Below are 14,023 nucleotides of genomic sequence, written 5' to 3'. Positions count from 1 at the left end.
CCCCCCTCCCCGGTCCGCAAATGTTACTTGCGAATTTGGAGATTCGCAGCCATTTTGAGAACCTAGCCCCCGCGAATTTGGGGGGTGGCCCCTCCCCTGTACATACAAACAGCTAAATTTCCACATAAATTTCTTTGTATAACAACGAGTATTGAGGGTAAAATATAATATTAGCACACCTGCACCTTCCATAATTATAGTTTAATGCATAATAGAACTATAGATGTAGAATAGTGCAAGTTACCCTTAGTTAACACCAGGCAAATAACAGAGGCAGTAGAATGGGTAAGACTAACCGTGGCCCACCCAGGGAAAAGAGGGTGATCACTAGTCATCACCACTACCATATCCTCATCTCATCAAACCCCACTTACCACTCATTCCTCATGTACATATAATACATCAGAGATGTCCGTGGTGCTTGTATAAAGTTATGTTGTGGGTGGTAAAGTGGGTAATTATGTGGGAGATGGCATAAGGGCATGGTGGTGGAATGGGTAGTGGCATATTTAGTTTTGGTGATGGTGGTGGTAGGTGTTGTTACATGGGGGTTACTGTATGTGGCATATGATATTCAGTACTAACACTACTCAAGTATTCATCCTCATCCATAAAGTATGACATGATATAAAAATGTACAATACAGTACCACAATCAGATCAGATCATGGAGAATCTGCAAACCATACCTGGATGTACATGGTGTATGATGGGTAATTACCACTACAGATGGCATTATACAAGTCACGAATGGCATAATCAGGATCTGACCCACAGAGCTCATCAGCCCTCTTTGCACTCAAGTTTCTGAAAGTATAAAGCAGGTTCTTACAAATTCTGAAATGATATAAAATGACTGCAGGAAACAAAGAACAACTGCACTCACTTAGCTATTATCTTTTCACTATTCCAACATAATACTGTCAAGGAGTCGATGTAATGCTCTTAAACGCTGGAAAAGTTTTAAAAGAGATTGGGAAGAAAGAACATGTAGGAACACATACTGTACTCCTATTCTCATCCTGAAAACAAGCAAATCATAATTTTCTGATTATTTATACTAATTCACAGAAATTTATTATGTACAAGTAGTCCCCAATTTATGAAGCTTTGGTTTACAAATAAAACTCCCATGCTTGACGAACAAAACCCCGTAAATTGAAAATAGAAGCAAAAATGGAAATAAGTACAGGTACAGTACAGTACTGTATTCCTATACTATATAGCTACTTCATCAAAAACCTTCAGTAACCTGGTTTGAAAACTAAAGTGTATGAAAATTTCCTGTGAAAAATGACTGCAAATTTACCCTAATTATTTGGGAGCAAGGAAGAGAGGGTAATAAAATATAAAAAGCTGCAAGTTTAACAATGCTATCACATATTTTCCATCTTTAAGGGGATAGCCTTGTTAAAAATCACCTTGATGGTAGTGATGGCCAAAATTTGTGGATGAGGTTCATGGGCCTAATGTTTCCAGCACTTCAAAACAATCGTGAATTTTTGGTCATTTACATGAATCTAGCATACGTATTAAACAACGGGTGAACTCTTACTTAATTCCTTGGTCTGTCTTGTAGTGGAACTTGCAGTATACTGCTTCTCCCTTGTCATTGACCAACTTGAATGTGTGAGAGCCATAGCCATTCATATGTCTGTACCCATCAGGAGTTCCTCGGCCAGAAAATAAGAAAGACACTTGATGTGTGGATTCTGGCCTCAAAGTTATGAAATCCCAAAACATATCTGCATCCTGAAATTTTAATTCTTTTTTAGATCTTTGAGTAACAACTGTCCAAGCTTATTATATATTTACTGCCTAACACATTAAAAACATTAATAATATACAGGTACTCCTCGACTTACGACTTATGACCACCTGGACATACGACCGCCCGTCATACCAATTTTTTTTTTAATTACTTATTTTCGAGTCCCTACGTTAGTGATTGCGCTGTGTACTGACAATATTTTCGTTTGTAATTCCCTTTAAAATGGCTGGCAAGCTTAAAAGTGAGAGTTTTGTGGTGCTGAGAAGAAAAAGAGACACCCATTTTAGATTTTCTATTTATTATTTTCGCATTTTCGACTTACGACCTGCATTTGGGTCCCTAACCCCATCGTAAGTCGAGGAGTGGCTGTACTATCAACATGCAGCCAGCATCTATGCAAATGGTGACTCTGGTGTCTGTTAAACTTTGATTTAGCTTTTCCTCAAGAGGTTTAGCGGCAGATTTTCGTCTAGATAATGCAATATTTTACAGTACAGGTAGTTCTGCTATAACGCGATAATTGTGTTCTTGTAAAATATCGTGTTATAGAAAATCGCGTAATAGAAATAACAGGGCTTATGGAGAAAATAGGGTTAGGTGCAGATTACTCGAAATCGAAAAAATTTAGTAGTTAGCCTAACACAAAGGATAGCGCAGTCTAAATAAATGTTACATTCATATCTAATAATGAAATCATACAGTAAATGTAACACTTTACTTGATGGGGGAGAAGGGTGATTTTGAGGTTGATAAAATCGAGCTTCTCTTCAAATGTTATATCCTTTCTTTTACGATCATCACCGGGAATTCTATCACCAGAACGCTTCTTGTTGATATTCTTCTTTACTATATTCACAGTTAATACAGTGGGGTATGCTATAACAAACGGATCCTACTACGAATATTCCTATAACGAACGGTTTTACCGATAAAATTGAGAATGCTATAACGAACGCAACTCCTACAACGAACATTATTTAATTTTTTTTTTCTTCTTCTAATTTATTGTTTTTTTATTACAAATATTAATGATATTCTTTATTTCAGGGGTTTAGATGCATATTTATGCACTTTTTTACAATTTTTACAATTTTATATTATATTTTTCAGTGTTAAGTGGTTGTATTTGGGGGCCTGGAACGGATTAATCCTATAACGAACGAATGCTATAACGAACAAGGTTCTAGAACCAATTAGATTCGTTATAGCATACCCCACTGTACCACAAAATTGGAGAAATAGTAAGCAAAAATCGCGTTATAGCAAACAAGCGTTCGCGTTATACAAATATCGTTCCTAATTCATAAATCGCGTTAGAGCAAATTCGCGTTATCAAAACACGCGTTATAGCAGAACTCACTGTAGGGGTATTATTATTATTAGTTTTTTTATGGGGATTAGCCCACCCGGGCACAGGTCACTGACCCATATCGGGGCCTGGGGGGCGAAAATTCAATAATAATAATTCAGTAAGTAAGATTTATAATAAAAATAATTTTTTTTTAACAATAATAACAACAGTGTAATAATAATTATAATATTAATAAAGTACCATAAAGAAATATATAAATTAAACAATATTAAAAGTGAGAAACAATATATGTATGTTGTGTTGTCAATAGTAAGAGAAACAATTGAGACCCTGCAATTGTGTATAAATGAGGCAGAAAGTCAGGTCAGCAACCTGAGACTAGGTCACAATTTTTGTGATGCCATATGGCAGCAGGGTCTACCATTAGACAACACATTATGCTTCCAATATCTTCCCGGGCAGTAGTACCTCCGTGTTTGGTAGCTGCCTACTACCAGGCAGCAAATTACAGTATTCATTAGTTATGTAGGATATTTTGTTGTTCGGGAACTAATTTCATGTTTTGGGGGTATGGTATTAGGGTTTTCTTGTAATTGGGGAATCAAATCCTACTTTTCCCATGTGTTCTTTTATTGGAGATACAAAAATTCATTCAAAGAATGGTTTTCAGGAACCTAACCCATTCATATAGTGAGGGCTACCTGTGCAGTAATCTTTGGATTTAACATGATATTTAATGTGATATGACATAACAAAGAAAATTACTAGTGCTACAATCTTCAGGTAACATACAATTTGATAAAAAAATTAAATATTACCATGACTTCTTTCAAATTTTCAAAGAAAATATGTTTCAAAGTTAGTGAACTCTCTGAAAGTTGTAAATACCTTGAGGTGAGTTACAGGATTCCTCTTCTGTGTGTGGATGAAGGACGGGAAAAGAATTGGATCTCGGATGAAGAAGACGGGAGTGTTGTTCCCAACAAGATCCCAATTTCCATCTTCAGTATAGAATTTTACAGCAAAACCACGTGGATCCCTATAAATACAAAAATACCAAGCTCATTACACAATGATATACTGCACCTGATAATCATTTGGAAAATTAAGGTGATATTTAACCCTTTGGCTATGGGAGGTTTCCCCAAGCTGATTAAAATTGTTTGGCAGCAGCAGGAATAAAATGATAAAGTGCAGAAATATCATCAAAAAGGTTAAACTGGTATGCAGACACTGCATCCTTTATCAACAAGCAATGGTCCTAAACTCCATGATAAAAGAAATATGTGTATGTAATGCTGTATGATGATTTTCATCAGTGTCACACTCTCAAACCCTCTATGCCCTTGTTAAGAGTATTATTTGTATTATATTCCAAGTCTGACTACAACCAAGCCTTTAGCTAAGAGAAAATAAATTTCAGTCAGCCATCCCAGGCTTCATGTCAAGTGAGATAAAAATTTTAGCTTCCAAGTGAAGTAACAGCATTAAGAGGTTAAGTTGCTGCCCATTATTGAATATGTAAAATTTAAATGTCTCTTAATTAATAAGAAGACTGAAAGTATAATGCAGGTATGGGGCCATTTATCGAGGCATGCTTGAGACTTTGGGGTTACCAGATAAGTTTTTTCCCCAGAATTTGGAGCATCAGGCCTATAATGTACAGTAAAACCTGTGTAACTGGCTGTGGAGCCTCTGTTCAGATTACTAGATTCACCCTTAATAGTACAGGTAGCTCTAATTGTACATTGTAATAATAAAACTGTAAATTGTAGGCATATTAACAGCAACAATGAAAGCATAAAAGGAGTAAAATTGACACAGTACAGGTTAATGTACAATCTGAGTCACAGACTTGGCAATGCTGTAGTGTCTCCAGCAACGGTGCTCTGCACCGCGGACTCTCTGAGCTCCACATGGGTTAAAAATTTATACCTTTTAGTAATCTTTTTTTTTCACTTTCTGTGTATAGAATCGTGTGTGCATGTAACAGGAAAAAAATTACTCTCTTCTACCTTGAAATTACAAGTTTAAAAATAACCATAACATAACCTATAGCTCACAGATGGAGAAAGGTAAGAAATTTTACTGCTTGGCCTGGAATTACTCGGCACTCATTTTAAATAATATAATTGGGTCACATTCATAAGTATGGGTGTTTGCATCTCAGAGACCCACTATATATATATATACAGTGCACTAGGTCTAGGACCAGAAATTTGGTTCACCTCAGTTCCCAAGCTTGCTGGATAAATTGTCTGGTACAGTACCTATACCCTGTACTGTAAATACAGTAGTACAGGAGATGCGAATGATTTTATAAAGGAGATGACTAATATAAGATGCACAGAAAATGCAGAAGTAAGTGGAGGGATAGTAGCTACCTGTACATATCCGGTATGCATATGTGGAGATGGGTGTACAACACTGTACTGTATTAGCACGAATAATTAAACTGTACTAAGCAACATGTCCATATTTTTTTGTAGACTGGAATGAAATTCTCAACCAAATAGTAAAGATGTTCAAACAGTATAAGCACATAAGGAGAACATACAGCACTGAGAATTTTTTCTGAATACTGTACCCCTCTATCCATATATGGGTATAAACCATCTTCATACAACTTCCTGGGGTGAACCAGGTGCACCATGCATACTTGATTACAAATGAATAAATAACTACATTTATATATAATTAAGACACTGAAAATGCAGTACAGTATAAGATAGATAAAAATAACATGTATATCTAAATCAAGCAATCATCAACAGCAAGGCTGGAGGAATAAAAACTAAAAATCCTCTTACCTGGCAGTGTCGGAAGAGCCACTTTCACCACCAACAGTTGAACATCTAACAACCAATGGTGTACGCTTCCCAATTTCACTGAATAGCTTGGCTTTAGTATACTTGGTGATGTCATGAGTAATCTCCAAGTACCCAAAAGCACCTGCAAAGAAAAACATATTGACTTACCAGAACTGTCAAATTGGCTGGTTACCATCAGCCATTGAAGTTCTACCATTGACAATTCCCTTTGAAGCTAAAATTTATAAATAAATACTACAGTAGTACAGTATTTTACAGTCTGTCACACATTTTCAAAATATAACCATATTCAGTGGTGGATCCAGGGAGGGTTCAGGTGGTTCACAATAATTAAACACAAGATACACTACAAAATTAACATATGCAAAGCAAAATAAAATTCACAAATGGACACTGTAGCCTGTATAAAAAATGCCAAAAGAAAATACATTAAAGAACAGGTAAATTTCATCTTTAAAATACACACCAAATACAAAACAGCACTTTAAAAGGCAAAGAAGCAAGGTATGACAGGCTGTGGGAGATATAGCTGCATAATAAGCCTTACAATTGTTGCAACTGTATCTTTCAAAACACCTTAAATTTCTAAGGACCCTTTATATGATGCAATGGAATCGACAAGTACAGTATAGACGTTTTTCTTTCATTTTCTGCCTTTTGTGTTAAATCATCAGCCTTAACTAAATTTTTAAATGCATTTCTCATTTAATCATTTACTTTTTTTTCTAGAATTTTCAGTTAACACTATCTGTTTTGCTCATATTTCTTTTATCAATGAAGTAGGTATTATATTTAAACATACCTCAGCAATACTGTACTGCAATATCTCAACATTTATTTAGTAACTCACACTATGCTAAAACCTTGTTAATCTGATGCCTGGCCATTTGATAGGGTAAAAATTATCTAAAAGAACTCCCACAGTTTACTATAGTGTACTGTATATAATTTCAAAGATCACAAGAAGTGGACACTTACCAGCACCCTTAGCGTGGACAACCCTCTCTGGAATGCGCTCTCGATCAAAATGGGCCATTTCATCAAGTAACTGTATGTCTTGAAGTAGGATGGGCCCTCGCGCTCCAACAGTCAAGGAGTTGAGTTTGTCAGAAAGTGGGCACCCATGAGCAGTGGTAAGGCGTTCGGTACCCTAAAAAAAGAAAGAGAAAAGATCACTGATAAAATATGCAAAAATATACCACAGTGGCAGAAAGAATACACTGTACAGGTACCAGGTTCACCATATGAATTTAAAATAATTATGCAATGAACATAATAAATGTTTGGTATGGTGTAAACAAATATAATCTGCACAAATGTTTTAATAAGTCATTGAGGACAACAATACTGTATACTGTAGTTATCTCTTCTGCACCTAATGCAAGCAATCTAAAAATTAACAGCAAATTTTAAGAAATACTGTACCTAAACTACTGGCCTAAATGTACATAACATTATTCATATATATATATATATTTTTTATGGGATTAGCCCACCAGGGCACAGGTCAATGACCCACATCAGGGCCTGGGAGACAAAAATATAATAATAATAATAATTAATAATTTTTTTAAAAATATAATAATAAAAATAATGATGATACTAATTATAATAAAAAATTACCATAAATAGATAAAAAAAAAGGAAAGAAAAAAGATCAATAGTGAGAAATGATATTCTGTATGTATGCTGTATTGTCAATGTAATAAGAAACAATTGAGACCCTGCAATTGTGTGTAAATGATGCAGAAAGTCAGATCAGCAACCTGGGACTTGGTCACAATTTTTGTGATGCCAAATGGAAGCAGGGTCTACCATTAGACAATACCTACATTATACTGTACTTCCAATATCTTCCCAGGCACAAGAATAATTTGGTTCATTCTCAATTTCAAGATTAGGCGTGTTGACAACTTTTATGTTAAGAAAAACACCCAATTACACTCACACACTGGAGGAATCATAATCCGTACTTATGATGGAGCCCATACAGTGCAGTGATAATAAAAGTTATGAGAGAAGATACAGGCATTCCCCATTTAATGAAAGTTCAAGACACAAAACGAATTTCTTAAATTAATACCTCTTTTTCATTTAACGAAAGCTTTCCCCGTTTATGTGAATCTGGGTCCCAGCAAAAATTCAAATGACGCGTCCCTGGGAGTCAGCTGGGGCAGCCATCTCGGAGAGATGGGCAGAGATGTGTTCTCGCTCAATGGCCATAACTAACGCTCCACCCTTATCCCAGCCCACATCTTTCATTATCATACTTCACTTGCTTCATCTACCAGCTCTTGCCTCATCAACCATCACCAGCCTCATTAGCCAGCACTTGCCTCACCATTCCTCGCATCATCACCTCTCACCTGCCTCATCACTCCTCACCCCTAGCTTGCCTTATCACCCTCGCCTGCCTCATGAACCAGCTCTTGCCTCATCAACCAACTCTTGCATCATCAACCAACTCTTGCATCATCAACCAACTCTTGCAACATCATCATCTAGCAGTCGCCTGTTAACCAGCACCTCCTTCCTAGTGTTTACTGAAGGTGCAGGTTAGTGTGGAGGAAGTGGTTGGTGAAAGGTGAGGGGGAGGGGGTAGGAAGGTGGTGCTGGTTCATGAGGCAAGAACTAGCTGATGAGGCAGGTGAGAGGTGATAATGCAAACAATGGGTGATGAGGCAGGTGAGGGGTGATGATGCAGGTAATGGGTGATGATGCATGTGCTGGCTAATAAGGCAAGTGAAGGGCAATGAGCAAGTTGAGGCATAGTAGGAGTGTGTGTGTGAGGTGAAGCACATTGTATGATGGTATGAGGGTGGTGTAGTGGTGGGGGTGCAGGATGTGAGGGTGGTGTAGTGGTGGGGGTGCAGGATGTGAGGGTGGTGTAGTGGTGGGGGTGCAGGATGTGAGGGTGTAGTGGTGGGGGTGGTGTAGTAGTGGGGGTGTAGGCCGTGAGGATGGTGTAGTGGTGGGGATGCAGGGTGTGATGGTGGATAGGTGCGGTGTTACACGACACAAGGGATGCCGTTGATTTTATACTGTACTTCATGGGCAGGCTTGGGATATCACGGGGTATTGGGTTAAGGTAATGGGAAGATAGTAACATCAATGGATGGCAGAAGTGAAGTATGGCATGGATGTAACATAAATATGATGCATAAGAGAAGAGTGGTAGTGGGTGGCAGCAAGTGAGGAGCAAAGGGAGGGGTGAAAAAACAAGTTTTTCAGAGAACATCCAACAGCAATCCAGAGGTTCAAGGTTACAGGTGATGTCGCAAGCACATTAAGCATCAACCTCATCTTCCTGATCAAATTGATTGTAAAAAAAATTATTTAGTTATATAAATAAAAGAATTATTTTCACCATTTTTCTACCCAACAAAATTTTTTCTTGGTGTCATCTTGTGGTTTGTTGCAGTTAAATTTAGATCAAACAGCATGCAGGAAACTCTTGAGTCTATATGGCATTATCCTGACAAGTCACACACTGATAGGAACTCAGGAGAGAGCCTAGGTCCTAAGTATCATATTCATGTTAAGCAAGGTCTATACCTCAGTCAGTTAGTTATATCAAAGGAGAAGATTTTCAGGTACAATTGTGTACTGTATAAGAGATAAATAAATACCCTTGAACAGCATCAAGGCTAAACAAACAGGCTTCTTGTGGGCCCCCATGGCTGACAAACACATTTACAGAATTCACATATTGTAATCCAGTGATATTTCATGACTGCTACATGTGACTACAGTACTGTACTATAATCATGATCAACTACAGGTACAGCAGATAACCAGAATCAATCTTCCATTATGTGAAGCATCCAGGGAAATGCACTAAATAATGTATACAATATGTGGTTATGTTCTGGTGACTAACAAATGACACATATCTCAGCACTACAACATATCAATATGACTTTTCTCAAATGTGTGATTCACAATCTAGTCAAATAAAAGTCTACATTTGTATTTGATTTAATTTCAAGACAAAAGATAGTCACAAAAATAGGGAAAGAATGAAATAATAGACAATGGGTCTGCAACCCCTAGTCCTTCAACTCTCCAGCCAAGGTCAAACTGTGGGGCAGAGAAGCGAGGAAGCTGCTAGTCACGTACAACATTCACCCTTCGCGAGTGATGCTTCACCTCTATCAATGCTTGCAAGATGCTGCAATTTACCTATTCGTCATATACGCAATACAATGTACGAGGAAACGAGCATCACATAAAACAACATACTGTATACAGAACTGAATACTACATCACAAATAACATGTATTATCAAAGCTATAAATGCTTTGATATAGGTTATTGGTGGGTAATGTTGGTAGTGTGGCCAAGTAACATTAGTGATGCTGGTGATATGACCAAGTAACATTAGTGATGTTGGTAGTGTGGCCAAGTAACATTAGTGATGCTGGTGGTATGACCAAGTAACATTAGTGATGTTGGTAGTGTGGCCAAGTAACATTAGTGATGGTGGTGATATGACCAAGTAACATTAGTGATGGTGGTATGACCAAGTAACATTAGTGATGTTGGTAGTGTGGCCAAGTAACATTAGTGATGCTGGTGGTATGACCAAGTAACATTAGTGATGCTGGTGGTGTGGCCAAGTAACATTAGTGATGCTGGTGATATGACCAAGTAACATTAGTGATGTTGGTGGTATGACCAAGTAACATTAGTGATGTTGGTAGTGTGGCCAAGTAACATTAGTGATGCTGGTGGTATGACCAAGTAACATTAGTGATGTTGGTAGTGTGGCCAAGTAACATTAGTGATGCTGGTGGTGTGGCCAAGTAACATTAGTGATGCTGGTGGTGTGGCCAAGTAACATTAGTGATGTTGGTGGTATGACCAAGTAACATTAGTGATGCTGGTGGTGTGGCCAAGTAACAGTAGTGATGCTGGTGGTGTGGCCAAGTAACATTAGTGATGTTGGTGGTATGACCAAGTAACATTAGTGATGCTGGTGGTATGACCAAGTAACATTAGTGATGCTGGTGGTGTGGCCAAGTAATATTAGTGACGCTGGTGTTGTGGCCTGATGTCTGTAATGCTGGTCTTGTGGTGTGGCCAGGTAATGTTGGTGGTTTGGCCAGGTGTTGGTGAAATGGCCATGGAGAGTATTATTGGTGATGGTGTGGCCAAGTAATGTTGCTGATGGTGTGGCTAGGTAATGTTGGTAATGGTGTGGCCAAGTAATGTTGCTGATGATGTGACCAAGTAAAGTTAGTGGTATGACCAAGTAGTTTTTTTAATAGTGTGGCCAGATAATGGAGATGTGGTCAGGTAATAGTGATGTGGTCAAGTAATAATGGTGTGGTCAAGTAATATTGGTGATGTGGTCAGGTAATGTTGGTGATATGGTCAAGTAATGCTGGTGAGGCCAAGTGTAGTTTGTGATGGTGGTGTGACATACAGTAGTAATGTTGGTGGTGTGACAGGTAAAGTTGGTAAAAGACATGAGGCCAATGTTAAGTACTGTACTTGTAACAATTTGTCTTTATGAATTCTATTTTATTCATTCATTCTTTTCCTATTCATTGTTCATCGTCAGACATGTACACCATGATCTTTTAGTTTGGCAAAATATATTTCCTTCACAATTTTTGGGATGTTCTTGATAAATTGAAGAGCTTTTCTTCTATTAAAGAGTCCTAACTTGGCTCCTTTACCTAAGCACCTGTTTTTAAATATTATATCTTTTAAAGTTTTCTGTTACTGGTAAGGTTAGGTTTTGTCAGTTTTTGTGTGTTTTCTTACCCCACAATTTACCTCTACTGTACTTCAAAGCCTTGCCCACTTTGTGTGATCAAAATTGCATTTTTGAGTTAAATACAAAACTTATATGTATATATATATATATATATATATATATATATATATATATATATATATATATATATATATATATATATATATACTGTATATATATAATTTGTCTCTATCTACGATCATAAATCACCTATAGTAAGCAGGGTATGAAGGAAGAGGGAAATTGCTGGGTAAAACACCATGAAAACTGATAATATTTCATTAAAATGATGTATCTATGTGTTTTGTACACAAGGAAATTAAATATTTACCATGAATATTCCATTGTTGGCGTGTTGTCGTCTACTGTTTGTTTAAACTCAGTCCAAGTTACTCTCAAGTCCAAAAAATAATTTAAAATTACACCATGACGCCATGCTTTCATTGGTACAGTACCAGCTATCAAAATAAGGACTTACAGTTTAAAATAGAGGGTGGTCCGGGGGTGGAGCCCCTCGGCTAGTTGGTTGGGTAAAGTTAGGTAGATTTCTTTGGTTGATTGGGTTAGGCTTTATTAGGTTCTTTGAACTTGCAGTGTTGTATCGTTTTTATTACTTGCTATCATCTAAAGAACATTAATTGTGGAAAAAAATAAACACTGAACAACGCATTCTGGTGTCAGCCATCTGTTCCAGGAATCCCAAATATTTATCGGATAGGTTACTTTTTTTTTCTTTCATTTAAAATTTTACAATTTACATATATATAAACATTAGGGTGGTTAACCTTAAGGCAAAATTAACGTGGGTGTTTAATCTTACGGTGATCCAATACACAGGATATGGATATTTAAACAGTGGAAAGATAAAATAATAAAATACAGAGTTGATAATAATGTATTAACAAAGGAGCCATTTGGTTAAAATACTATAGTCCCAGGGTATAATCAACGTGCAGTAAAAATATAGGCACAACTTAATCTACAGAATCCAGGAAAAAAGTCACAGGAATAAATATCACAAAAAAGTCAGTACCTAACCTAACCTATTTTATTACTGTAATTGTTAATGGTATTTAATAAGATGATTTTTTTTCTGTGACCTTTTTTCTGTGACTTCATTTCCGTTTACCAAACACAACCTATCCTGTTAAGACTGTAAAGTAGATTTTTTTGTTACAGCGATATTCTTATTTAACGTCCACACACAATTAGCGATGGAATACTTTTTAACAGTCTCGAACACAGAAAATCATCCAACCAAAAATGACCAATACAAAAAACAAGAGAACTGTCTTAGCTTTTTTAGTTTAACAAATTTATTGACAAATCCTGCAGTAGGGTTTGCCTATTCCGAGTAATTCAGTCAGGTATTCCTCGGGTGTGTCACTCCCGTATTTATTGACGAGGGACGAGGGTAGAAAAATAATTGCCAGTACATCTTATTAAACTTACCTTTTGGGTCTTCTTAAACTCATTGAGTTGGTTTGCTGCGTTGTCGCGTGGCATCTTGGTGGATGGAAGAGGTGCACCTTCAAGTACACAGGATGATGTTCAGGTGAGTGAGCGGAGAGAAGTGAGATATAGCATCGCCCTCAGCTGATGTTTGCTGCCGGCATCTCCCTGACTCCAGTACCCGCTGCCAGACGTAAGTTCTACACTTTGATGTTCTCATGTACGTACAATATACTGTATTATAAAACCTGTGAATCATGAGCCTCTTTGAAGTTTTCCCTGGAAGTTTATATTTTTTATAGATAACTATGTACCACAAAACTATTAATATTATGATATACGATAAACTACTATAGCGCGCGAAAAACCCTGACCTTGCTCAAATGTTGGGCTATACTCACGTACCCATGTCGTGTCTGCCATAAGCTTCAGGAATTATTCCTTAGTACTATCAGCATAAAACTATTTTCCTTTTCTAACTGCGCAATGAAATGAATGTAATAAAAATAAGCTCACCAATTATGCGTGTAAACTAAAATCAAGATACTGTAGTAATTGTGCCAAACGAAAGATATATCCTTGTGGTTTTATATTTCACTTAAAACATATGATCTGCATTATATCATATATAGATTTTCTGTGCATGAAAAGCACAGCATTACTTACTTCCAGTAACGGTCAAACTTTGACAAAGTAGGTATAAAGTAGACGGGCGAAACAACTGGCAAGTATGGTCACAGCTTAAACAAGGCATCATGATCTTTTTTATATGAACTACAAGTAATGTATATACAGAACATATAATATTACTCAGTATTTTCCCTCTTTGTTTCTCATCACAGTGACAGTACAGTGTATGGAGCACACAACATGATTTTTGTTTCATCCAGCATT

At 37.0% G+C, this 14,023-nt stretch overlaps 1 protein-coding gene across 1 annotated transcript in view; it reads right to left on the bottom strand.

Annotated features, from left to right (window-relative positions):
- The window catches only part of LOC121869981 (catalase-like), a 31,014-nt gene extending 17,727 nt beyond the window's left edge, over nucleotides 1-13,287 (bottom strand). Inside the window, exons 1-6 of the mRNA XM_042371649.1 lie at nucleotides 13,130-13,287; nucleotides 6,892-7,063; nucleotides 5,893-6,034; nucleotides 3,971-4,121; nucleotides 1,555-1,751; nucleotides 689-806 (exon numbers count right to left, since the gene is read on the bottom strand). Coding sequence (XP_042227583.1) covers nucleotides 689-806; nucleotides 1,555-1,751; nucleotides 3,971-4,121; nucleotides 5,893-6,034; nucleotides 6,892-7,063; nucleotides 13,130-13,183 — 834 coding nt within the window. The 5' untranslated portion in view covers nucleotides 13,184-13,287. The remainder of the gene's footprint in view (nucleotides 1-688; nucleotides 807-1,554; nucleotides 1,752-3,970; nucleotides 4,122-5,892; nucleotides 6,035-6,891; nucleotides 7,064-13,129) is intronic.
- Between the last annotated feature and the right edge of the window lie 736 nt (nucleotides 13,288-14,023).

This window comes from Homarus americanus, unplaced genomic scaffold, assembly GCF_018991925.1.
Source record: "Homarus americanus isolate GMGI-L3 unplaced genomic scaffold, GMGI_Hamer_2.0 scaffold14467, whole genome shotgun sequence".
Classification (NCBI taxonomy): domain Eukaryota; kingdom Metazoa; phylum Arthropoda; class Malacostraca; order Decapoda; family Nephropidae; genus Homarus; species Homarus americanus.
The sequence above is the reverse complement of the archived record's forward strand: the minus strand, read 5'-3'. Positions and strand labels throughout refer to the sequence as shown.